At 47.6% G+C, this 26,862-nt stretch overlaps 1 protein-coding gene across 2 annotated transcripts; it reads right to left on the bottom strand.

Annotated features, from left to right (window-relative positions):
- Positions 1 to 427: 427 nt before the first annotated feature.
- LOC139233994 (translational activator of cytochrome c oxidase 1-like) lies at positions 428 to 25,764 on the bottom strand. 2 transcript variants are annotated; one of them, XM_070864772.1, is made up of 6 exons: positions 25,703 to 25,764; positions 14,217 to 14,545; positions 11,932 to 12,038; positions 11,021 to 11,151; positions 7,698 to 7,875; positions 428 to 6,900 (listed from the first exon to the last, which is right to left on the bottom strand). In XM_070864772.1, exons 2-6 carry the CDS (start codon positions 14,521 to 14,523, stop codon positions 6,691 to 6,693), a joined length of 933 nt encoding a protein of 310 aa, XP_070720873.1. In that variant the 5' UTR covers positions 14,524 to 14,545; positions 25,703 to 25,764; the 3' UTR covers positions 428 to 6,690. The 2 variants fall into 2 exon arrangements, with proteins under 2 accessions (XP_070720873.1, XP_070720874.1); XM_070864773.1 differs by having other exon boundaries at positions 25,727 to 25,753.
- Positions 25,765 to 26,862: the final 1,098 nt, after the last annotated feature.

The raw sequence follows: 26,862 nt of genomic DNA, 5'->3' as shown, positions 1-26,862 counted from the left end.
CGTTAATTTTTCAAACTACATCACCCGAAACAACCCCAGACCCCTTGATTTGCATGATCCACATCTTATACTTGTACTTAGAGAGGTGCAATCTTATTGTTGGATTGGATCCCTAGAGTCTTTGAAACTTGTTCCAATTCTTTAATGAAGTTGCCAGGATGTCGGTTAGATCTTTAAACAGGGGGAGGATTACGTTATATTCTATTTCTATGGATCACAACTGACTTTTGAAACTTGAATCTATTTTATGTTTCTTATCCCGTGGATTACTTTCTTGTAATACACCATTGTGTCAGAAAGTGTCATCTATGAAGTTAATTGTTACATCTCTGTCTCTAAAGTGTGTCCGGCCAGGAATGGCCGGACCTTGTATTTTAATAAGTGCATTGGTTTAAATACTATCATTTCAAAATACAACTTAACGATTTACAGTTGAAGGCACAAATGTCACCTTCAATAAATCTTTCTAAGCACTGACTTGGTGGAACGATCTATTTCTGTTAGTCACATATTCTGGGCATTCTTTAAAAGGCACACCTAATATCTAACGATATGAAGTAGCTTTTAAACTTTGTATGCTCATACAGGAGGGACTATTGCTCTATCTCCTCTGTTACCACAAGGCAGCATTTCCTTGAGGGTTACTGAAGATCATTTTATAAAGTCAAAAACACCTCAACACAAGGTGGTTCTGAGAGTTGTGCGGGGAGCTTATCCCCCCATGCAGGAATGGGTATCGTTCACGTCGGAAGGGAAGGGCGGATTCAAAGAGGCTCCTAGATTGATTCTTGACACTCTTTCTCGGCAAACTACACTTGGCCACATCCTCACAAACCCCAGTCACTAGGGATATCTCTGCATCCTCTGGGAATTGCAGGTGCTGCATTTGTTCGACAAAGTGATCCTCTGCCTTTTTACTCAGTAATGATTCCTTATTTCTCCTGAACGACCATGCATTGTTTGCAGAGTTAAACATAATTAAAAAAAACTCTAATTCCAAATGGAGCTCAAATAAGGAAGTGAATAAAATGGTTAAATCCCCAATCCTAAGTGAGGTTATCTATCCCCAGCCTTGGCGATGAGTTGGGATCAGTTTTGGAGAAGGTGCCTCTCTGCTGCCGTTCCCTCCGTCTCTCACAGACTCGAAGGTACCAACGGGAGGCACAAACTTCCTTCCCTCTCATATCGTGATTTAAATAATCCTGATGAACTCTTTCAGTGAGCGGACAACACCTGGCAAAATTTAACTGGAACTGACCGCGGGACATTCAATATCACTTTACTGTATTTATTTCAGCTTTAAGCAATTTTCCAAATTTTTGACATTCTTTGTATCAGTTTTGATTCACCATGGGCCTAAAAATGGTTTGCTTTAGCCTCCTTCCAGCAACCATTATATACACACTCTTTCCAGCAGGCCCCAACTGTCTCGGTTCCTTGATGATGTCTCCGCAAGATCCTGCAAATCCCCTGGGAGGACACCAACATCAGTGTTCTCAATTGAATGGCGGTGCAGGCTCGAGGGCTGAATGGCCTACTCCTGCTCCTATTTCTCATGTCCTTAGTCACAGGACATACTTGGCCAACCACAACAGTCAGAAAAGTTAGCAGCTTAAATCAAGTTGACAACTCAAAAATCAGCTCTTGAATAAAGTTTTACGACCAAGGCCACTGCTTCAAAGTGAGTAAGTTAAATTCCTTTTCATTATGCTGGGAGCTCAGGATTTTTATTAGTGATTTGGGTTTGTTTTTCTATATAAAGTGAAACCCAATGGGATCATGTGTCATATGGAGAACGGTAGTGTAGCGGTTATGTCACTGGACTACTAATCCAGGGAACGAGTTCAACTCTCACCATGGTAGTTTTAAAATGTCAATTCAGTAAAAAAATATCTGGAAATAAAAAGCTGGTATAATTAAAATAAAAGTGACCATAAAGCTATTGGGTTGTTGTATAAACTTAACTGATTCACTAAAGTCCTTTAGGACAGTGTTGGCCAGTAGAAATCGCTAGGGGTGACTATAGTGACACCATTTTAGCCACAAGCACAATTAGTAGATAACGCCTTGCGCACAGAATACAGGTAAATGTACCTCACCTGTATGTTTAACAGATATCTACCACCATATATACAACCAAGTAAAGCACTCACAGCAATCAAAAATGCACACTCTGCTTTTCATCTTACCATTTTACCAATGCACAAAAAGGTTAAAGTACACATGCATACACCACGCAAATGAGTGGCGAATTCCAAGGAAACCCGCCGTCCTTAGTTAGTCCGGCCTATGTGGGACTTCAGTCCCACTCAATTCCAGCTTCTCTATGACGTGGCCCAGCAAGTTACTCAGTTGTATCAAACCGATGCACGTTCACCACATGGACTGCAAAGATTCATGAATGCAGCCCATCACCAGCTCAGGGGGAAGGCGGCATATGGGACATTCTCTTTATTAACCGAGGCATAGAATATAAGATCAGGGAGGTTATGCTAGAATTGTATAAAACACTAGTTAGGTCACAGTTAACGAGTACTGTACTGCGTAGTTCTGGTCACCACATTACAGGAAAGATGTGATCGCACTAGAGAGGGTTTACAAGGATGTTGCCGGAACTGGAGAATTTTAGCTATGAGAAAAGATTGGATAGGCTGGGGTTGTTTCCTTTGGAACAGAAGAGGCTGAGGGGAGTCTTAATTGAGGTGTATAAAATTATGAGGGGCCTAGATAGAAGGACCAATGTTCTTAGCAGAAAGGCCAATAACTAGATTTTAAAGTAATTGGTAGAAGGATCAGAGGGGAGTTGAGGAGAAATGTTTTCACCCAGAGGGTGGTGGGGATCTGCATGAAAGGGTGGTAGAGGCAGAAACCCTCATCACATTTAGCGTTCAAGAGGACACTTCGAAGATACTGACTGGAAGATATAAGTGGCACCTGCGGGTTTGGGGAATGACAGGCTTAGCTTGGATGTAGTCCTTCATGGTTCGGAGTTGCTTTGGGTATGTGATGGAACGGTTTCCTTCGACCAATGTATTGGGTCGAGGAGTAAACTGGGAGGTGATTCTGTGACAATTGGGAAACCAACTGCAGGGAGAGAGGCACCAACCCGCCACTTGGTCTCTCGACAGCTCCTTTAACAAAGCCCATCACGAGAGGGCCTGGATTCAGCACGTGGGGATGAGCACGCCTGGTAACAGCCGGAATTGGATGCCAGAGCATCAAAGAAGCTGGCACATCATTAGTTGTCCTGTGTCGGTCCTTCCACCACATGGAAGGCAGATAGGCTTTAAGTATTCAGTGAGATTTTTGCAACATTACATACAGCTTGCTCGAAAAGATATGTGCGCAAATTAGCTGCATCGTTTCCTACAAATACTTCATTTGTTGTAAAGCGCATTGGGCTGTCCAGAGGTCGTGAAAAGCTCTTTAGAAATGCAAGTCTTTTTTTCTTTTGCAGGAGTTTGTTTGCTTTTGTGTCATGGTTTCTGAGGTTTAGTTGGGCTTGGGTGTCTCGCCTACATTAGTCCCGGTTAGTTTGGAGGGGAGGGGCCATCCATGCCCAGCTTCAGGCCGAATTGATTTTGGGGGGTGGGGGGGCGGGGGGGAAAGTGAGGGATTGGTTTACGTTACAAATATAAAACACAACAGAGTAACTGGGAGCTTGCACAGTGCAGCCCATCCGTGCCCACAGTGCTACATATAGTCTCAATAGATAGGGTCAAATCTTTATCGCACAATACTCCTGTGAAGCGCCTTGGAACGTTTCACTACGTTAAAGGCGCTTTATAAATACAAGTTGTTGTTGTTTAAATACAAATCGTGATGGTCATGTCAATAAACACACATTAGAGTGAGCAAGAATAGAGATTGCAATCAGTATGGTGCACAATGATCAAAGGCTCCTTATTATCATGTTCCGCTTTTGGCAGGAAGCAATTGAAAGTTGAGGTTAAAGGTCAGTTAATTCCTCACCATAATCGGACTTCGACCTTGTTCACACACATGTAGCTTCACGTAGCTAGCAGGAGTAGGATCCCCGGCTTACTGATCCCTTCCCTAACCCAGGGGCACCGACACCAATCCTAATGTGCCCACTAGCACTATTAACCAAAAATGACACACCTGTGACTAGCCAGGTACCTTAGGATGGGAACAGGCAGTCCAGTTGTGGGGTGGCTGCCTGGTCATTTTAAGGATTGTAAACCAAACAGAAGTCACTTGCAGCGACAATGAGCAAATGGGGGGAGGGCGGAGGAGAGAGGCTGGCACCCAGACATATTTATAAGGGAATGCCACCGATGTATGGTTATCTTGGAAAAATAACAGAATTTGGTCTCATCGAAATATGGCACTTCTGACAGTGCAGCACTCCCTCAGTACTGTATTGAAGTGTCAGCCTTGATTATGTGCTCAGGTTTTTAAGAGTGGAGCTTGAACCCTCAACTTTCTGACTCAGTGCTACCCACTGAGTAAAGGCTGGCACCTTAGGTAATAAAGTTTGACCTTTATTTTAGTGTGAATTAATGGCCCTGCCTAGTTATTGGGGACATTTTAGAGAGAAGTTTACTCTGCATTGTACCTCTCCCAGCAGTGTCTGATCCCCTGACATACGCACTATAGCGAACATAATATTCACACACACACGCACACACGGTAAGGCCTTCGAATCTTGATAAAAATATTGCACAGGTTGTTAAAATCATGGCGGATTCCCTCCCCCTCTCCTGAAGGCTCAGCTACAGTTGTACAAGCCAGATGCCATCCCACGCAGCTGGCCCTTCCTCATGTCTAAACAGTGAGCGCAGGCAGGCTAATCGACCATGGAGGGCAGCACAGCCAGGTCCTATTCTATCCCCAGCCAATGAACACACAGGCATACTTTTCAACAACACGCTCGCCCCTCCAAGCCCGGGATCAGCCAAGGTTAACAGCAGGACCCAACGGTCAGTCTTGACTCAACTGGCAGCATGGTCATTCATCAGTCAGAAGGTCGTGTGTTTAAACACCACTCAAGAGCTTGAGCACATAATCTAGACTGGCACTTCAGTGCAGTACTGGGGGAGTGCTGCACCGCCTTTTAGATGAGATGTTAAACAGAGATTGCCTGTTCAGGCAGATGTTAATGATCCTGGACCACTATGCAAAAAGCAATGAGTTCTCCCGGTGTCACAGCTCAAATACATCTCTCCATCAACACCCTCAAAAACATGAACTCCTCTATCTCACTGCTATGTGCAAATTGCCATTTGTCCACATTACAGCAATGACTAAACTACAAAAAGTAACTGATTTGGCTGTGAAGCACTTTGGGATGTCCCAGGGACTTGCTAAATGCAAGCTCAGTACTTTCTTTTACATTTGGATCAGTCACCCCTGGGTTAGAGATGGGAAATCAGCCAGGGTTTCTGCTCCTGATTACTGCCCAGTGACCACTCAGTTAGCGAGAGGTGAATGAGCCAGGGTTCCTGCTCCTGATCACTGCCCAGTGACCCCCTGGGTTAGAGAGAAGGGAGATCAGCCAGGGTTCCTGCTCCTGATCATTGCCCAGTGACCCACGAGTTAAAGAGGTGAATGAACCAAGGTTCCTGCTCCTGATCATTGCCCAGTGACCACTGGGTTAGAGAGAAGGGAGATCAGCCAGGGTTCCTGCTCCTGATCATTGCTCAGTGACCCACGAGTTAAAGAGGTGAATGAACCAGGGTTCCTGCTCCTGATTACTGACAAGAGGCCCCTGGGTTAGAGAGAAGGGAGATCAGCCAGGGTTCCTGCTCCTGATCATTGCCCAGTGACCCACGAGTTAAAGAGGTGAATGAACCAGGGTTCCTGCTCCTGATTACTGACCAGAGGCCCCTGGGTTAGAGAAAAGGGAGATCAGCCAGGGTTCCTGCTCCTGATCATTGCCCAGTGACCCCTGGGTTCGAGAGGTGAATGAACCAGGATTCCTGCTCCTGATTACTGCCCAGTGACCCCCGAGTTAGAGAGAGAGGTGAATGAGCCAAGGTTCCTGCTCCTGATCATTGCCCAGTGACCCCCGAGTTAGAGAGAGGTGAATGAGCCAGGGTTCCTGCTCCTGATTACTGCCCAGTGACCCCCAAGTTAGAGAGAGGTGAATGAGCCAAGGTTCCTGCTCCTGATCATTGCCCAGTGACCCCCGAGTTAGAGAGAGGTGAATGAGCCAGGGTTCCTGCTCCTGATCATTGCCCATGACCCCCGAGTTAGAGAGAGGTGAATGAGCCAGGGTTTCTGCTCCTGATTACTGACCAGAGGCCCCTGTTGGAAAGTGCTGCATGTGAGGACTGGACTGGACTACGCTGTGACATAGCATGTGATGAGTCACTGACACGTATGCATGAAGAATGGCAAGTTGTGCAAGGTACTGAAGGGCACCTGCTGCCTGTGGAACTATACCCCAGTGAGCGTCTGCATGTTTAGGAGTGAAAACCAGTGGGTGAAGGAGCGAGAATAGAAAGCACATTAGTCAGACAGCTCAGCCAGCACTGTTGGGTAACTGCGACACCACATCCTTTCTCACTGGGGGCTCAATTGTTGTTGGCGAGGCAGAGAGGACTGTATCACCAGTCTCTTTAAAACAGTCCTCATTCAATCTCGGTGCAAACACGTGTTCAGCTGAACTGCCTCATCATACGTGCAATGGTCCATAAAGTGCAGTCAGCTCTCTCCTGCTGCCAGTCAGCTTTGCGACTCTATATTATCGTAGACTTTAATAACGTCCTGATACTCATCGATCAGTTCAATCAAGCTAAACGCTGCCCCTAAATCTGTGTCTGTTAGCTGAACAGTGGTCGTAGCAATAAACTCGGGCCGAGCAGTCATGGTCGGCAGTCCCAGTGCATCCAATCTCGCTCGTACCTCCCGCAGCGACGGCATGTCAGAAACAAACTGAGAAACAATATAAAAAAAGACAACACATTACAAACAGCACGTGTCCTTTACAGCTCGCTGACATAGCGGCAAAACTTCACACACGTACCAACTGCCTGGTATATTAAAGCTGTGATAAGGGTAAATTCATCATACAGTATTCTGCCAGTGTGGTGGCTGGAAGGCAGGTTACAATTGGCCTTAGGTTCCCCGGCTTGTGTTCAAATCCAGCCCAGACAGATGCAAAAGACTTCTCTGCCCACCATAAGGGTCCGACTTTTGGAAGAGGGAGCTTAACTCTGTATCTAACCCTGTGCTATACCTGCCCTGGGAGTGTTTGATGGGACAGTGTAGAGGGAGCTTTACTCTGTATCTAAACCTGTGCAGTACCTGCCCTGGGAGTGTTTGATGGGACAGTGTAGAGGGAGCTTTACTCTGCATCTAACCCGTGCTGTACCTGCCCTGGGAATGTTTGATGGGACAGTGTAGAGGGAGCTTTACTCTCTATCTAACCCGTGCTAAATCTGCCTGGGAGTGTTTGATGAGACAGTGTAGAGGGAGCTTTACTCTGTATCTAACCCGTGCTGTACCTGCCCTGGGAGTGTTTGATGGAACAGTGTAGAGGGAGCTTTACTCTGTATCTAACCCGTGCTGTACCTGCCCTGGGAGTGTTGATGGCTGTCAGACAGATACACACATCACAGATGGTACAAGTCAGTCATCCTTTCCACAGTGCCGCTGGCATGAAGACCTTACACACAACTCACACATTGCTCAGTGCAAAAGGAGTTAAATCTAAAAGATGCTGGACTCACCTTCAGGATCACCTTGTCTTCTTCATCCTCAGCTTGTTTAACATCCTCTGCCCCAGCTTCAATTGCCAGCTCCAGAGCACGCTCCAACTCAATCTCCTGACCGTCCTTATCCAGGCCAGTCACTATCACCACGCCTTTCCTCTCAAAGCAGTGGCGTGCTCCATCACACAGCGTTCCCCTGGCGATGACAACACACTATAATGGACTGGTACCAACACATGAAAGCTATCCCGAACTCTACCCAGACTGCATTAGAAGCATCAGAATTCAGTGCTGCACGCTGTCCTCCCTGCATCTACTACCCTCATCATTTAACACATTGCTATTTTTGTCTCCAGCTCCAAACCAGCTTATTAAGCTCTCTCCTCACTTAGATAGGGGTATGGTAGCATAATGATTATGGGCCCAAAATTCCACATGGACTTTTTGGGCGCCGTTGAAGAGGCACGTCCGATTTTTTAGTGGCCCAACTGCACCAAAAAAAAAGTTCCAAATTTCGCCGGCATAACACTTTCATTTTGGAGCGGTGCAGATTGCCCTTCGGCTCTGTGGGTGGAGTTTAAGTTCTGCGCCGAAAAACTGAGGTTGCCAGGGTAACGAGGGACGCTCTGAAGAGCTGAGGTACAGCATTTCCCCTTTTTAAATACATCACTAAGTGAGACTTTTTTTCACCTCTGCAGTGCTGGTGCTGAAAGCCCCGCACCGCCCCCCCCGGCCTGCTGCAATCCCGGGCCGAATGCCCCCGCTCCCCCCGCACCACTGGCCTGCTCCTATCCTGGGCTTAAAGGACCCGCACCCCCCGCACCACTGGCCTGCTCCTATCCTGGGCCAAAAGGTCTCTTCCCCCCTCCGGCCCCACCCCCCCCAACGGCCCGCTGCAATCCCGGGCTGAAAGGCCCCCTGACTGGCCCGCTGCCATCCGTATAATTTGTCTGCATTTTATGAACATGGATTATATCTCGTCTCATTCTTTTCTCCCACGAAAGCAAGTTTAGTTCTGATTCTTTTTTCATAATGAAGGTCCGCTTACCGATTCGCTCCCCCGCCCAACCCTGGCCCGAGTGCACTCCTGGTGCGCTCCCTGCCCCTGTCCCAGGACGAATCCTCCGATTTCCTTACCTGCGCTGATTTCTTTAACTCGCCGGAAGGTTTTTCTGCAGAGGCCACATACGCTGCGCTTAAGCAGAATTGGAGTAACTCTCAGCTGGCCAAAGTTCCCTAAATGGCCAGAATTGGCGTAGGTGGCAGGTTACGCCCTCTTTGGCTGGAAAAAAAACTTACCTAAAAAAATCGTAACTAACTGAGTTACGCCGGTGCAAACTGATTGGGGAAACTGTGGATTTTTAACTTAGGCCAAAAAAAGCGGCCTGCTCCAAAAAAACGGTGCACATCACTGGGGAAAATTGAGCCCGATGTTACTGGACGAGAAATCCAGAACCCTGCACTAATAATCCAGAGTTCAAATCCCACCACGGCAACTGGGGAATTTAAATTCAAAAATTCAAATTCGAATAAAAAGCTAGTACTGTGATCATGAAACTGCCGGATTATTGTAAAAACCCATCTGGGTCACTAATGTCCTTTAGGGAAGGAAATCTGGCGTCCTTATCCGGTCTGCCCCATATGTGACTCCAGAAATGTGGTTGATTCCTAGCTGACCTCTGTTGTATTCAAGGCGGCTCACCACCACCTTCTCGAGGGCGATTAGGAATGGGGAATAAATGCCGGCTTTGCCAGCGATGTCCGTATGTGAATGAATTTTAAAAAACTAAACTGCCCCACACCACACACCAATCTTGAGCCCAGGACGAGAGGGCCAAGTAAATGCTCGAAAGTTCTGAGTCAGAGTGTGGTCAGGTGTGATCTTGCACCGATAGTGTTAGGTGTGATCCTTGGTATCACCAGGACACGATTATTGTCGGCAAACCAGCGGGCGGTGTGTGGAAAATGGGACTGAACGCAAATCCCCAGCCGAACATTATAAAGGCTGCAGTCAGTCACTGTGCCAGAGGACGAGCAAGCTGCTGAATGGAGATCAGTGTAGATGAGTATTCTCAGAGAGAGAGAGGGGGTGAAATGTCTCCTAAAGCACAGCCGGGTACAATGTGGGGTCAGGGATACGGTTACACTGCGCGCAGCGACAATAGCGAGCGGGATGGAACAAGCATTTTTCTGTGTGAAACCTGTTGCAATGCATAGCTCCTCCAGTACTGTCCCAACAGGTAACTTCAGCCCCACCCTCAACACATCGCATTTCCACTTCAGCAACGTTTCCCACATTACAACAGTGATTGCACTTCATAAGAACTTCACTGGCTGTAAAGTGCTTTGGGTCGTCCTGAGGTCATGAAAGACGCAGTATAAATACAAGTCTTTCTATCCTGCCTCTTCATACCAGTGGCCTCACCAAACCAGCATGGGGCTAAAGGAGGGCAGTTCTACATGGAGACACATCACTGCGATGGTGGAGTTTGCCACCAACATTTATATCTTGGAGCCTCGTCAACTGTCAGAGAGGGACATTCATACTTGTATGCACCAGTGAGTATGCGCACAGGTTTGTAGCGCTGTTGGGGGAATAAAATGTTAATTTAATTTGATTTGTCAAGGTTGCTTTAATGTTTAACAGTTAATTTGTGGGGTTTTTATGCCCTTACAAAAGGGGGCACTTGAATTAATGTTCTACCAAAATAGTTGTAGAGCTGTTGAGTTGTGAGTGGCTTAGCCAGTCATGTGATGTTCACAAGACTCAATAAAACCCCAGCCAGTTGGGTTTAGGGGATCCACGATGAGGCAGGTGGATATGCACCGGATGGACGAACTGGTAATGTGTAGTGTGATTGTTAAACCTTTGCAAATAAACCAACGAATTCTTGATAGCAATGTGTTGCTATGAATTCTTAAGCGAGGAACCCACGAAGCAAATACATTACAAAACCAAAATACAGAAAGATCGGGGAAAGTCCAGCTGGTCCATCAGGCCTGCCCCTTGCTGATGATGGCCGGAGCTTCATGACGAGGAACTTCCACCCCCATGTAATCTCCGGGGAGAGGCAGAAACCCAGGGCAAATAACGGGGGCAAAATAAACCCTTGAAAATTGCTCTCCGGCTCCCTCAGCCGACTGAAACCAGTCCAGGAGATCGCTCGTCCTGTTTGATTTGCATTCCAAACCCAGGCATGGACGTTGGTATTCTCACATGTTGTGTACCTCCACGTGCTAACAGCCTGCCTCCACACACGACTGATGTTGATGGGGTAAGGCTCAGTGAGTGGCAGCGCAGGACCAGGTGCTGATTGGGGTTTATGAAGCGACGTCCTTACCCGTTTTTGTTCAGGATGGCCTTTATCTCCTGATGAGAGCGGGTGTTGTTGTCGGTTAGGATTTCAATCAGCAGCGACGACCCCCCGGGGCCTCTCGCCTCGTACAGCGAATAGGTCGAAGGCTTGGACTTCTGGAAAAGCAGGCAAGGTGCAGGGTTCATCAAAGGCCAAGCTGCGATCGAAGTATTAACAAAGGGCAGCGTACAGCGCACCATGTGTCACGCAGTAACAGCACAGAGTGCCACTGCGCAAGCTCCATCTCCTTCCTGCCCATCTCCGACCTCAGCCATGCAGCTGTCTGAAGCAGCTAAGTGAAGGACAAGTTACTAGAAAAATCAGCACCAGACTGCAGTCGTGTGCCCCAGAGCACCTGTCTGCCCATTGCCCAACACATCCTCCCCACTCAGGGCCAAGAGACATCAAAAAGGGAGTGGGGAGAAAATAGAGAGATTCACCCCAACCCTCAGAGGGGACAGCCACAGCCCAGGTGGTAGCACTCTGGTCTCCGGGTCAGAAGATTGTGGGTTGAACCACCAATCCAGAGACTTGAACACATAATCCAGCGTACCACTCCAGTGCAGTACTGAGGGAGTGCTGCACTGTCTTTCGGATGAGACGTTAAACCGAGACCCCGCCTGCTCTCTCAAGTGGACGTAAAAGATCTTATGGCGCTATTTTATCATTAAAAACAGATTATCTGGTCACTGCTTTTACTTTGCTGTGTGTAAATTGGCTGCCACGTTTCCTACATTACAACAGTAACCACCCTTCAAAAAAGTACTTAAGGCTGTAAAGCACTTTGCGATATCCTGAGGTCATGAACGGTGCCAAATAAAATGCAAGTTCTGTCTTTGTTTTCTTTCTCACAAAAAACCACAGTGTGGGTAACGAGATGGCGTGGCCATACTTACTGCCCCTTTGATAGCAGCTTCGATGGATAATTTGGGCATGTTCTTTGCTCGGCATTGCTCAATGAGGTTTGCCAGCTGTGTGTTAAACTCAGGGTTAGAGCCTCCCTCTGCAAAAAGAATCAGAGCAAAACCGATCAGTATCCAGGGCCTTCAATATGGAGTCAGAGAAACAAACTCATTCCCTTCACAATCAAACACTGCGGCTAAGACTGCGCGTTAGTAACACAAAGAATACAAAATCTTGGAATTAAATGATTTTCATCACACTTCTAGTATTTAGGAGAAGTTAAATATCAAACATTATTTCTCAACCACCCTACCTCTGCCATCTCCTCCAGCCCTATATCCTGTCCCCCCCAACTCCAACTTTTTCTACATCCCCCTTACTTACATCCCACCATTGATGGGTTAACCTTTAGCCATCTTAGTCCTACTCTCTGGAATTCACTTCCTAAACTCCTCCACCTCACTCTCTCATCCCCAAGTAAAGTAGAGGTGATCCAAAACTCGGCAGCCGTGTCCTAACTCGCACCAAGTTCCTCTCACCTATCACCCCTGTGCACGCTGACCTACACTGGATTCCGGTTAAGCAACGACTCAACTTCTAAATTCTAATCCTTATTTTCAAATCCCTCCATGGCCTCGTCCCTCCCTCTTTGTAATCTCCTCCAGCCACACAATCCCAACCCCCCCTCCCCACCCGAGATGTCTGCACTCCTCTAATTCTGCCCTCCTGAGCATCCCTGATTATAATCGCTCAACTATCGGTGGCCATGCCTTCAGTTGCCTGAGCCCCAAGCTCTGGAACTCCCTGCCTAAACCTCACCGCCTCTTTACCTTTCTTTCCTCCTTCAAGATGCTCCTTAAATCCAAACTCTTTGACCAAGCTTTTGGTCGCCTGCGCTAAATTCTACTTATGCGGCTCCATGTCAAATTTGTATTGCATAATACTCCTGTGAAGAAACTTGGGACGTTTCACTACGCTGTTGTTGTTTAAGACCCATCTCTTTGACCAAACTTCAAATCACTCCCTTAGTCTCACCCTTCCTAACACAGCATCTGTTTCCCTCATAGAAAAGCATTGAGATGTTTGTCTGCATTAATGGCACTACGTAAATGCATCTGGTTAACTGGGCCATGAATACAATGACCTACAGCTGACCAACATTTTCAAACTGTACTTCAAAAGTTTAATATTTGCTTCAGAGATGCCAATTACTCAATGTCACGTGCAGAAGACGAGATGATCCATATCTTTAAAAGGCAGTGAGGGACTAGGTCGTCTTCGTGAGAATGTATCTGGCAATTTTTCCCAGTGCTGTCACTGTTCTCATTCAGTGTATGAGCAGCAATAAGCTACAGGATCAATTGCATGGGCACGGGCCGAAAAAGGGAAAAAAAACAAATTCACTGAGGATATAAATGAACTGAAACTTAGGAACATAGGGCTAGACGTTCCCTAAAGCCCCTCAATGCCCGATTGCCCGCTGAGAAGAACTGCTAACGTTCGGTGAGTACCGCTGGCGAGAATTTCCATTTTTATGATTAAACTCATGCACACTCATTGTCGGCGGTATTCTCGGCAGTTAAGTGGGAAGTTAGTACCATGGGCGGTTGTTACCGGAATGGACGGTAAGTACTAAAATTTAGTTCGAGGCTGCGGTTGAGCCGTGGGAGGGGAGAAAACTTAAAAAAATTTCAATAAATAAAAATAAAAATGTACAAAGCATTTCTAAGACACTTTTATGCCTAATCGCTGTTTAAAATGAAAAAATAAATAAAGCACCTTTAACTTACCTCTCTTTGCCGGGGCCCCCCCTTACCGCCCTGTTTAAGCAGCGTTTACAGAGCGGGTCTCTTGCCGATCTGGACGCCGGCAGTTGAGGCCAAACTTACACCCTGGCGATTGTTCTCGGCGTTGCACGTGGGCCATCTGGTCCCGGCGGGCGACTTCAGATGTGGGCAATACCATGAATAAACTTTCACCGGACGGAAAAACAACTGTACCGCCAAGAAAATTGCCGACAATGAAGGCGAAAGTCTAGCCCATAGGAACAGGAGCAGGCCATTCAGCCCCGCGAGCCTGTTCCCCCATTCAATGAGATCATGGCTGATCTGCGACCTAACCCCATATACCCGCCTTTGTCCCATAGCTCATTAATACCTTTGGTTAACAAAATCTATCAATCTCAGATTTAAAATGAACAATTAACCCATCATCAACTGCGGTTTGCGGAAGAGTGTTCCAAACGTCTAACACGCTGCAAGCGCCGTCCTCACATTACCTTTCACAGCTAAGCGAATCATAATCGAGAACTTGGCAAACATGCGACTCCTGGCAGCGTCCTTCGGCCCTTTGATGTGTCTGACCTTTGACCACTTGTTGTGCCCTGCGTAATTAGCGGCAGACGTGTGGATCCCGGCACGTGGTGCGAAGGCACGGTGCTGGCCGTTTGCCTGGACAGAGAGGGCAATTATGGCTGGAGGGAAAACTCTGGGCTTTGGCAGCAACACGGCCGAACTCCGCAGCGAGGACAGGAGATGCTTTCTGTTCCACGAGCAAACACTTCGAAATGTGGCAACTGCAGCCATCGTGGCGAGTCCCACCGATCACCTGTAAAAATGGACAACATAAAGCTGGTACAGTGAACTCGGTAAAACATATACTATCCTTGCATTTATATAGCACCTTTCACGACCGCCGAACGTCTCAAAGCGCTTTACAGACAATGAAGTACTTTTTGATGTGTAGTCACTGTTGTAATGTATGAATTACATAGAACGTAGAGCACAGAAATCGACCTTTCGGTTCAACTGATCTAAGCTGGTGTTTATGCTCTACATGAGTCTCCTCCCACCCCACTTCATCTCACCCTATCAGCATATCCTTCCATTCCTTTCTCCCTATAAAAGGCCCGTGAGTTCGGGAGGTCAGCGGCAGTCGGGAAGAGGCGTCGAGAGGCCTATCAAAGGCCCGTGAGTTCGGGAGGTCAGCGGCAGTCGGGAGGAGCTGTCCGAGAGCCCTATAAAAGGCCCGCGAGTTCAGGAGGTCAGCGGGAGTTCGGAGAGGCGTCAGAGAGGCCTATAAAAGGCTCGCGAATTCGGGAGGAAGCGTCGGAGGAGCCAGCTGGTGCTGGGGCAGAGGCAGAAGGTAAACAAAGAAGTAGAAAGAAATCGAAAGGTGACATCACAGCCAAGGGGGTAAGTGATTGGCTGGTGATTGGTAAGTAGTTTTTCTTTTCCTTTATCGGTAGGTAACCTTTATCATTGTTGTTGCCAAATTAAGTTAACCTAGGCGTTAAGTCATGGCAGGAAAGCTCGGACACGTGTCATGTTCCTCCTGTGCTATGTGGGAACTCAGGGATGCTTCCAGAATTTTCCCAACGACTACATGTGCGGAAAGTGTATCCTGCTGCAGCTCATGACAGACTGCATTGCGGCACCGCAGCTGTGGGTGGATTCACTCTGGAGCATCCGCGATGCTGAGGATGCCGTGAATAGCACGTTTAGTGAGTTGGTCATACCGCAAGTAAAGGTTACACAGACAGATAGGGGATGGTGACCAACAGGAAGAGCAGTGGAAGGAAGGTAGTGCAGAGGTCCCCTGCAGTCATCCCCCTCCAAAACAGATACACCGTTTTGGGTACTGCTGGGTGGGATGACTCACCAGGGGAGGGCAGCAGCAGCCAAGTCCATGGCACTGTGGGTGGCTCTGTTGCACAGGAGGGCAGGAAAAAGAATGGGAGTGCTATAGTGATAGGGGATTCTATTGTAAGGGGAATAGATAGACGTTTCTGCAGCCACAATCGAGACTCCAAGATGGCATGTTGCCTCTCTGGTGCAAGGGTCAAGGATGTCTCGGAGCAGTTGCAGGACATTTTGGAGGGGGAGGGTGAACAGCCAGTTGTCGTGGTGCATATAGGTACCAACGATAGAGGTAAAAAACGGGATGAGGTCCTACAAGGTGAATTTAGGGAGCTAGCAGTTAAATTAAAAAGTAGGACCTCAAAGGTAGTAATCTCAGGATTGCTACCAGTGCCACGTGCTAGTCAGAGCTGGAATTGCAGGATAGCTCATATGAATACGTGGCTTGAGGAGTGGTGCAGAAGTGAGGGATTCAAATTCCTGGGACATTGGAACCGATTCTGGGGGGGTTGGGACCAGTACAAACCGGACGGTCTGCACCTGGGCAGGACCGGAACCAATGTCCTAGGGGGAATGTTTGCTAGTGCTGTTGGGGAGGGGTTAAACTAATGTGGCAGGGGGATGGGAACCTATGCAGAGAGACAGAGGGAAGTAGAATGGGGGCACAAGCCAAAGATAGAAAGAAGAAAAGTAAAAGTGGAGGGAAGAGAAACCCAAGGCAAAAAATCAAAAAGGGCCACATTAAAGCAAAATTCTAAAGGGGCAAAGTGTGTTAAAAAGATAAGCCTGAAGGCTCTGTGCTTCAATGTGAGGGTATTCGTAATAAAGTGGACGAATTAACTGTACAGGCAGCAATTAATGAATATGATATAATCACGGAGACATGGCTCCAGGGTGATCAAAGCTGGGAACTCAACATCCAGGGATATTCAACATTCAGGAAGGATAGACAGAAAGGAAAAGGAGGTGGGGGTAGCATTGCTGGTTAAAGAGGAAATTAACGCAATAGTAAGGAAGGACATTAGCTTGCATGATGTGGAATCTGTATGGATGGAGCTGCGGAATACCAAAGGGCAGAAAACGTTAGTGGGAGTTGTGTACAGACCACCAAACAGCAGTAATGAGGATGGGGACAGCATCAAACAAGAAATTAGGGATACGTGCAATAAAGGTACAGCAGTTATCATGGCCGACTTTAATCTACATATAAATTGGGCGAACCAAACTGGTAGCAATACGGTGGAGGAGGAGTTCCTGGAGTGTATAAGGGATGGTTTTCTAGACCAATATGTCAAGGAACCAACTAGAGGGCTGGCCTTCCTAGACTGGGTGATGTGTAATGAGAAAGGATTAATTTACAATCTTGTTGTGCGAGGCCCCTTGGGGAAGAGTGACCATAATATGGTAGAATTCTTTATTAAGATGGAGAGTGACACAGTTAATCCAGTGACTAGGGCCCTGAACTTAAGGAAAGGTAACTTTGATGGTATGAGACGTGAATTGGCTAGAATAGACTGGAAAATGATACTTGAAGGATTGACGGTAGATAGGCAATGGCAAACATTTAAAGATCACATGAATGAACTTCAACAATTGTACATCCCTGTCTGGAGTAAAAATAAAACGGGGAAGGTGATTCAACCGTGGCTAACAAGGGAAATTGCTTGTTAATAAGGTGCTAAATTCAAGGAAGAGGCCTATAAATTGGCTAGAACAAAACAGAAACCTGAGGACTGGGAGAAATTTAGAATTCAGCAAAGGAGAGCAAAGGATTTAATTAGGAGGGGGAAAATAGAGTATGAGAGGAAGCTTGCCGGGAACATAAAAACTGACTGCAAAAGCTTCTATAGATATGTGAAGAGAAAAAGATTAGTGAAGACAAACGTAGGTCCTTTGCAATCAGATTCAGGTGAATTTATAATGGGGAACAAAGAAATGGCAGACCAGTTGAATAAATACTTTGGTTCTGTCTTCACGAAGGAAGACACAAATAACCTTCCAGAAATACTAGGGGACCGAGGGTCTAGTGAGAAGGAGGAACTGAAGGAAATCCTTATTAGGCAGGAAATTGATGGGATTGAGGCCAATAAATCCCCGGGGCCTGATAGTCTGCATCCCAGAGTACTTAAGGAAGTGGCCCTAGAAATAGTGGATGCATTGGTGATCATTTTCCAACAGTCTATCGACTCTGGATCAGTTCCTGTAGACTGGAGGGTAGCTAATGTAACACCACTTTTTAAAAAAGGAGGGAGAGAGAAAACGGGTAATTATAGACCGGTCAGCCTGAAAATGTTGGAATCAATTATTAAGGATGAAATAGCAGCGCCTTTGGAAAGCAGTGACAGGATCGGTCCAAGTCAGCATGGATTTATTAAAAGGGAAATCATGCTTGACAAATCTTTTGGAATTTTTTGAGGATGTAACTCATAGAGTGGACAAGGGAGAACCAGTGAATGTGGTGTATTTGGACTTTCAAAAGGCTTTTGACATGGTCCCACACAAGAGATTGGTGTGCAAAATTAAAGCATATGGTATTGGCGGTTATGTACTGACGTGGATAGAGAACTGGTTGGCAAACAGGAAGCAGAGAGTCGGGATAAACGGTCCTTTTCGGAATGGCAGGCAGTGACTAGTGGGGTTCGAAGGCTCAGTGCTATTTACCCCAGCTATTTACAATATACATTAATGATTTGGACGAAGGAATTGAGTGTAATATCTCCAAGTTTGCAGATGACACTAAGCTGGGTGGCGGTGTGAGCTGTGAGGAGGACACTAAGAGGCTGCAGGGTGACTTGGACAGGTTAGGTGAGTGGGCAAATGCATGGCAGATGCAGTATAATGTGGATAAATGTGAGATTAACAACTTTGGGGGCAAAAACACGAAGGCAGATTATTATCTGAATGGCGGCAGATTAGGAAAAGGGGAAGTGCAATGAGACCTGGGTGTCATGGTACATCAGTCATTGAAAGTTGGCATGCAGGTACAGCAGGCGGTGAAGAAGACAAATGGTATGTTGGCCTTCATAGCTAGGGGATTTGAGTATAGCATCAGGGAGATCTTACTGCAGTTGTATAGGGCCTTGGTGAGGCCTCACCTGGAATATTGTGTTCAGTTATGGTCTCCTAATCTGAGGAAGGATGTTCTTGCTATTGTGGGAGTGCAGCGAAGGTTCACCAGACTGATTCCCGGGATGGCAGGACTAACATATGAGGAGACACTGTATCGACTTGGCCTGTATTCACTGGAGTTTAGAAGGATGAGAGGGGATCTCATAGAAACATATAAAATTCTGACAGGATTGGACGGTTAGATGCAGGAAGAATGTTCCCGATGTTGGGGAAGTCCAGAACCAGGGGTCACAGTCTAAGGATAAGGGGTAAGCCATTTGGGACTGAGATGAGGAGAAACTTCTTCACTCAGAGAGTTGTTAACCTGTGGAATTCCCTACCGCAGAGAGTTGTTGATGCCAGTTCATTGGATATATTCAAGAGGGAGTTAGATATGGCCCTTACGGCTAAAGGGATCAAGGGGTATGGAGAGAAAGCAGGAAAGGGGTACTGAGGTGAATGATCAGCCATGATCTTATTGAATGGTGGTATAGGCTCAAAGGGCCGAATGGCCTACTCCAGCACCTATTTTCTATGTTTCTATGTTTCCCTCATGTACTTAGCTAGCTTCCCCTTAAATGCTTCGATACTATTCGCCACAACCCCCCCCTGTGGTAACGAGTTCCATATTCTCACCACTCTCTCGGTAAAGAAAATTGTCCTGAATTCCTTACTGGATTTATCAGTGACTATTTTATATTTATGGCCCCCAGTTTTGCACTCCCCCACAAGTGGAAACATCTCTCTACGTCTACCCTATCAAACCCTTTCATGATCTTAAAGACCTCGAGCAGGTCACCCCTCTGCATTCTCTTTTTTAGAGAAAGGAGCCCAGCCTGCTCAAGCTTTCCTGATAGTTCTGGTATCATCCGGTAATCTCTGTGCACCTTCTCGCCTCCTGTTTGAAATATGGACACCAGAACGCTGCACAGCTCCATGTGTGGTCCAACCAAGCTTCACATGACTTCCTTGCTTTGGAATTCTGTTTCTCGAGAAATCAATCCCAGTGGTTTGTTTTCATTTTTATGGCCTTATTAACCTGTGTTGCTACTTTTACTGATTTGTGAATCTGTCCCCCAGATCTGGCTAATCCTTGACCCGATTTAGACTTTTCTTTTCCAGACTAGGTGACCATCTTAGTGCTCCTACTTCACATTTAGCTGTGTTGAAATTAATTTGCCAATTACATGCCCATTCTGCAAGTTTATTAATGTCCTCTTGTATTTTGTTGCAGTCTTCCTCAGTATTAACTAAGACCCCCCCCAAACTTCCAATGTTGAAGACACAAGCGCTAATGCAAGCACCAAATTAAAGCTTCTTCCAAAGGATGCATTTGACATGGTTTAACCACCCCTACCCATCAATGCTTCCCTCTTCTAAAAGTATGGACACAGAAAGGTTACAGTTCCACAGAGAGCTCTCGATACCTCTCCCCTACTCTGTCGTCAGTGTTCCCGTATGAGCCTGGGCAGTGAATGCTGGCAGGAAATCTGCCCACGATGGCCAGCACAGTCAAGCCAGATCCTGACCTCAGTTGACTTCCAGATTCCAGCCAGAGGCCAGAAATCAGAGTGGGAACGCTCCCTACAGCACAGACACCGAGGTCAACTGCAGCATCGATTCCCCACCCAAGGACACAATATTTCTAATTGATCTGGTAAATATGGAGAAAAATAACTATTTTCCCAGCGCTCCATTTGATGGGATTTCACAACGGATGGTATCTGGTGCTAGAATTCCAAAAATTTGTTTTAAATTGCCCCCAATAAACTGACCCATTATCAGCCGTGGCTCAGTGGGCAGCACACTCCCCTCTGAGTCAGAAGGTTATGGGTTTAAATCCCACTCCAGAGACTGGAGCACAAAATCTAGGCTGACACTTCAGTCCAGTACTGTCACAATGCTGCATTGTCGGAGGTGCCGTCTGTCGGATGAGACGTTAAACCGAGAACCTGTTTGCTCCCTCAGGTGCATGTGAAAGATCCCACGTTCACTATTTTGAACATGAGCTGCGGAGTTATTCCGGTAACCTGGCCCATATTTATCCCTTAACCAACATCACTAAAAGAGATTATCTAGTTATTAACACATTGCTGTTTGTGGGAGCTTGCTGTGTGCAAATTGGCTGCCATGTTTCCTCCATTACAAATGTGACTACACTCCAAAAGTACTTCATTGGCTGTAAAGAAATAAAAGACTTGGATTTATATAGCGCCTTTCACGACCACTGGATGTCTCGAAGTGCATTACAGTCAATGAAGTACATTTGAAGTGTGGTCACTGTTGTAATGTGGGAAACGCGGCAGACAACTTGCGCACAGCAAGCTCCCACAAACAGACATTTATTTTTTTCTTTATCTTATCAGTAGGAAACCTTTGTCATTGTTAATTAAGGGTTAAGTAAGGGTTAAGTCATGCCAGTTGTGCACAATGCCATGCCATGCTCCTCCTGTGCTATGTGGGAAATCAGGGACACTTCCAGTACTATGTGTGCGGGAAGTGTGTCCAGCTGCAGCTCCTGACAACCGCATTGTGGAATTGGAGCTGCGGGTGGATTCACTCTGGAGAATCCGCGATGCTCAGGATGTCATGGATAGCACGTTTAGAGAGTTGGTCACGCCGCAGGCAAAGGGTACAAAGGCAGATAGGGGATGGGTGACCATCAGACAGAGCAGTAGTAGGAAGGTAATGCAAGAGTCCCCTGCGGTCATCTCCCTCCAAAACAGATATATCACTTTGGGTACTGTTGGGGGAGATGGTTTATCAGGGGAAGGCAGCAACAGCCAAGTTCATGGCACCATGATGGCTCTGTTGTGCAGGAGGGCAGGAAGAAGAGTGGGAGAGCTATAGTGATAGGGCATTCTATTGTAAGGGGAATAGATAGGCGTTTCTGCGGCCGCAAACGAGACTCCAGGATGGTATGTTGCCTCCCTGGTGCAAGGGTCAAGAATGTCTCGGAGCGGCTGCAAGGCATTCTGGAGGGGGAGTGCGAACAGCCAGTTGTCATGGTGCATATAGGTACCAACGATATAGGTAAAAAGCGGGATGAGGTCCTACAAGCTGAGTTTAGGGAGCTAGGAGTTAAATTAAAAAGTAGGACCTCAAAGGTAGTAATCTCAGGATTGCTACCAGTGCCACGTGTTAGTCAGAGTTGAAATAGCAGGATAGCTAAGATGAATACGTGGCTTGAGGAATGGGGCAAGAGGGAGTGATTCAAATTCCTGGGACATTGGAACCGGTTCTGGGGGAGGTGGGACCAGTACAAACCGGACGGTCTGCACCTGGGCAGGACTGGAGCCGATGTCCTAGGGGGAGTGTTTGTTAGTGCTGTTGGGGATGGGTTAAACTAATAGGACAGGGGGATGGGAATCTATGCAGGGAGACAGAGGAAAATAAAATGAGGTCAGAAGCAAAAGGTAGAAAGGAGAAAAGTAAAAGTAGAGGGCAGAGAAATCAAAGACAAAGATCAAAAAGGGCCACATTACAGCATAGTTCTAAAAGGACAAAGAGTGTTAAAAAAACAAGCCTGATGGCTCTGTGTCTCAATGCAAGGAGCATTCATAATAAGGTGGATGAATTAACTGTGCAGATAGCGGTAAACGGATATGATGTAATTGGGATTATGGAGACATGGCTCCAGGGTGACCAAGGCTGGGAACTCAACATCCAGGGGTATTAAATATTCAGGAAAGATAGACAGAAAGGAAAAGGAGGTGGGGTAGCGTTGCTGGTTAAAGAGGAGATTAACACAATATTAAGGAAGGACATTAGCGTGGAGGAGGTGGAATCTGTATGGGTAGAGCTGCGGAACACCAAAGGGCAGAAAACGCTAGTGGGAGTTGTGTACAGACCACCAAACAGTCATAGTGAGGTTGGGGCTGGCATCAAACAGGAAATTAGGGATGCGTGCAATAAAGGTACAGCAGTTATCATGGGCGACTTTAATCTACATATAGATTGGGCTAACCAAACTGGTAGCACTACGGTGGAGGAGGATTTCCTGGAGTGTATAAGGGATGATTTTCTGGACCAATAGAGAGCTGGCCTTCCTAGACTGGGTGTTGTGTAATGAGAGAGGATTAATTAGCAATCTTCCCCTTGGGGAAGAGTGACCATAATATGGTAGAATTCTTCATTTAAGATAGAGAGTGACACAGTTAATACAGAGACTAGAGTCCTGAACTTAAAGAAAGGTAACTTCAACGGTATTGGACCTGAATTGGCTAGGATAGACTGGCAAATGATACTTAAAGGGTTGACGGTGGATAGGTAATGGCAGACATTTAAAGATCACATGGATGAACTTCAACAATTGTACATCTCTTTCTGATGTAAAAATAAAACGGGGAAGGTGGCTCAACCATGGCTAACAAGGGGAATTAGGGATAGTGTTAAATCCAAGGAAGAGGCATATAAATTGGCCAAAAAAAGCAGCAAATCTAAGGACTGGGAGAAATTTAAAATTCAGCAGAGGAGGACAAAAGGTTTAATTAGGAGGGAGAAAATAGAATATGAGAGTAAGCTAGCAGGGAACATAAAAACTGACTGCAAAAGCTTCCACAGATACGTGAACAGATAAAGATTAGTGAAGACAAATGTAGGTCCCTTACAGTCAGAATCAGGTGAAGTCATAATAGGGAACAAAGAAATGGCAGACCAATTGAACAAATACTTTTGCTCTGTCTTCACTAAGGAAGACACAAATAACCTTCCGGAAATACTAGGGGAACAAAGGTCTAGCGAGAAGGAGAAACTAAAGGAAATCCTTATTAATCAGCAAATTGTGTTAGGGAAATTGATGGGATTGAAGGCCGATAAATCCCCAGAGCCTGATAGTCTGCACCTCAGAGTGGCCCTAGAAATAGTGGATGCATTGGTGGTCATTTTCCAACATTCAATAGACTCTGGATCAGTTCCCATGGACTGGAGGGTAGCTAATGTAACCTCACTTTTTTTAAAAAGGAGGGAGAGAGAAAACAGGGAATTATAGACCGGTCAGCCTGACATCGGTGGTGGGGAAAATGTTGGAATCAATTATTAAAGATGTAATAGCAGCGCATTTGGAAAGCAGTGACTGGATCGGTAGTCAGCATGGATTTATGAAAGAGAAATCATGCTTGACACATCTTCTAGAATTTTTTGAGGATGTAACTAGCAGAGTGGACAAGGGAGAACCAGTGGATGTGGTGTATTTGGACTTTCAAAAGGCTTTTAACAAGGTCCCACACAAGAGATTAATGTGCAAAATTAAAGCACATGGTATTGGGGGTAATGTACTGATGTGGATAGAGAACTGTTGGCAGACAGGAAGCAGAGAGTAGGAATAAACGGGTCCTTTTCAGAATGGCAGGCAGTGACTAGTGGGGTACCGCAAGGTTCAGCGCTGGGACCCCAGATATTTACAATATACATTAATGATTTAGATGAAGGAATTGAATGTAATATCTCCAAGTTTGCAGATGACACTAAGCTGGGTGGCAGTGTGAGCTGTAAGGAGGATGCTAAGAGGCTGCAGGGTGCCTTGGACAGGTTAGGTGAGTGGGCAAATGCATGGCAGATGCAGTATAATGTGGATAAATGTGAGGTTATCCATTATGGTAGTAATGGAGGTGCAGATTATTATCTGAATGGTGAAATATGGGTAAAGGGGGAGGTGCAACAAGACCTAGTTGTCATGGTACATCAGTCATTACGGTTGGCATACAGTTGCAGCAGGCAGTGAAGAAGGCAAATGGTACGTTGGCCTTCATAGTGAGGGGATTTGAGTATAGGAGCAGAGGTCTTACTACAGCTGTACAGGGCCTTGGTGAGGCCACATCTTGAATATTGTGTACAGTTTTGGTCTCCTAATCTGAGGAAGAACATTCTTGCTATTGAGGGAGTGCAGCGAAGGTTCACCAGACTGATTCCTGGGATGACAGGACTGACATATGAAGAAAAACTGGATCGACTAGGCTTGTATTCAATGGAATTTAGAAGAGTGAGAGGGGATCTCATTAAAACATATAAAATTCTGATGGGATTGGACAGCTTAGATGCAGGAAGAATGTTCCTGATGTTGGGGAAGTCCAGAACCAGGAGTCACAGTCTAAGGATAAGGGGTAAGCCATTTAGCACTGAGATGAGGAGAAACTTCTTCAGTCGGAGAGTTGTGGGCATGTGGAATTCTCTACCACTGAAAGTTGTTGGGGGCCATTTCGTTAGATGTATTCAAAAGGGAGTTAGATGTGGCCCTCACGGCTAAAGGGATCAAGGGGTATGAAGAGAAAGCAGCAATGGGGTACTGTAATACATGATCAGCCATGATCTTTTGAATGGTGGCGCAGGCTCGAAGGGCCGAAGGACCTACTCCTACACCTATTTTCTATGTTTCTATGTGATAATGATCAGATAATGTGGTTTTTTTGGTTATGTTGATTGGGGATAAATATTGGCCAGGACACTGGGGATAACTCCACTGCCCTTCTTCGAAATAGTGCCATGGGATCTTTTACATCCACCTGAGAGAGCAGACGGGTCTCGGCCTCATCCAAAAGTCGGCACCTCCGACATTGTTGCACTCCCTCAGCACTGCACTGGAGTGTCAGCCTAGATTTTTTTGTGTTGGTCCCTGGAGTGGGACTTGAAACAACAACCTTCTGACTCAGGCGAGTGTGCTGTCCACTGAGCCACAGTGGACACTTGGTAAAAAAGCGCTTTGGGATATCCTGAGGTTGTGAAAGGTGCTATATAAATGCTAGTCTTTGATTACAATAAATGGTCCACGACAAACTGACCCCAATACACTGACAGCGACAGTCTGGCCCACGCCCCCTGCAATACGCCTGCCCGCCACAGGGGCAGTGCAGCGCCCAGTCGCTGCCCACCGACCCGGGAGACACGACATACGACATGCGGCCCGCCGCCCCCCCCCCCCATTACCCGGGGCCCGGGACGGTCCACCCTCCGCTCTCCCATTATCCGGGGCCCGGCCCGGCACAGCCCGCCCCCCCTGATGCTCGGTCCCTCTCACACTTACCGAGCACGCACTTCCGATACTCACACAGCAGCTTCCAGGCCCATTGAGCACGCATGCGCATTGACATCCTCCAGCCACTGGCGGCAAGGCATGCGCAGCAGCGACCCAGCTCAGGGGGGAGGGGAGAAGAGGGGAGAGGGGAGGGGAATGAGGGGGGGGGGGAGGGGAGAGAGAGAGGGGAGGGGGGAGAGAGAGAGAGGGGAGGGGGGGGGGAGAGAGAGAGAGGGGAGGGGGGGGGGAGAGAGAGAGAGGGGAGGGGGGGGGAGAGAGAGAGGGGGGAGGGGGGGGGGAGAGAGAGAGAGGGGAGGGGGGGGGAGAGAGAGGGGAGGGGGGGGGAGAGAGAGGGGAGGGGGGGGGAGAGAGAGGGGAGGGGGGGAGAGAGAGGGGAGGGGGGGGAGAGAGAGGGGAGGGGGGGAGAGAGAGGGGAGGGGAGGGAGAGAGAGGGGAGGGAGAGAGAGAGGGGGGAGGGGGTGGGGGAGAGGAGAGAGAGGGGTGGGAAAGGGGGGAGAGGGGAGGGGGGGGGAAGAGAGAGAGGAGGAGGGAGGGGGGATGGCGGGAGAGAGGGGAGACGGAGAGAGGAGGAGGGAGGGGGGATGGCGGGAGAGAGGGGAGACGGAGAGGGGAGGGGGGAGAGACGGAGAGGGGAGGGGGGAGAGACGGAGAGGAGAGGGGGGAGAGAGAGAGGGGGGGGGGAGAGAGAGAGAGGGGGGGGGGGGGAGAGAGAGAGAGGGGGGGGGGAAGAGAGGGGGGATGGCGGGAGAGAGAGAGGAGGGGGGGAGAGAGAGGGGGGATGGCGAGAGAGAGGGGGGGGAGAGAGAGAGGGGAGGGGGGGAGAGAGAGGGGAGGGGGGGAGAGAGAGGGGAGGGGGGGAGAGAGAGGGGAGGGGGGGAGAGAGAGAGAGGGGGGAGGGGGGAGAGAGAGAGAGAGGGAGGGGGGAGAGAGAGAGAGAGGGGAGGGGGGAGAGAGAGAGGGGAGGGGGGAGAGAGAGAGAGGGGAGGGGGGGAGAGAGAGAGGGGAGGGGGAGAGAGAGAGGGGAGGGGGAGAGAGAGAGGGGAGGGGGGGAGAGAGAGGGGATGGGGGAGAGAGAGGGGAGGGGGGGAGAGAGAGAGGGGAGGGGGGGAGAGAGAGAGGGGAGGGGGGGGAGAGAGAGAGGGGAGGGG

This window comes from Pristiophorus japonicus, chromosome 21 (assembly GCF_044704955.1).
Source record: "Pristiophorus japonicus isolate sPriJap1 chromosome 21, sPriJap1.hap1, whole genome shotgun sequence".
Classification (NCBI taxonomy): Eukaryota; Metazoa; Chordata; class Chondrichthyes; family Pristiophoridae; genus Pristiophorus; species Pristiophorus japonicus.
This window is presented reverse-complemented; position numbering and strand designations above follow the sequence as displayed.

Excerpts from the sequence above, each read along its gene's own strand:
- LOC139233994 (XM_070864772.1), bottom strand. The coding sequence starts at position 14,523 with ATGGCTGCAGTTGCCACATTTCGAAGTGTTTGCTCGTGGAACAGAAAG. Across the intron at positions 12,039-14,216 it reads GATTCGCTTAGCTGTGAAAG|AGGGAGGCTCTAACCCTGAG; the intron begins GTAATGTGAGGA and ends TTCTTTTTGCAG. Across the intron at positions 11,152-11,931 it reads AAGCTGCTATCAAAGGGGCA|AAGTCCAAGCCTTCGACCTA; the intron begins GTAAGTATGGCC and ends CTGCTTTTCCAG.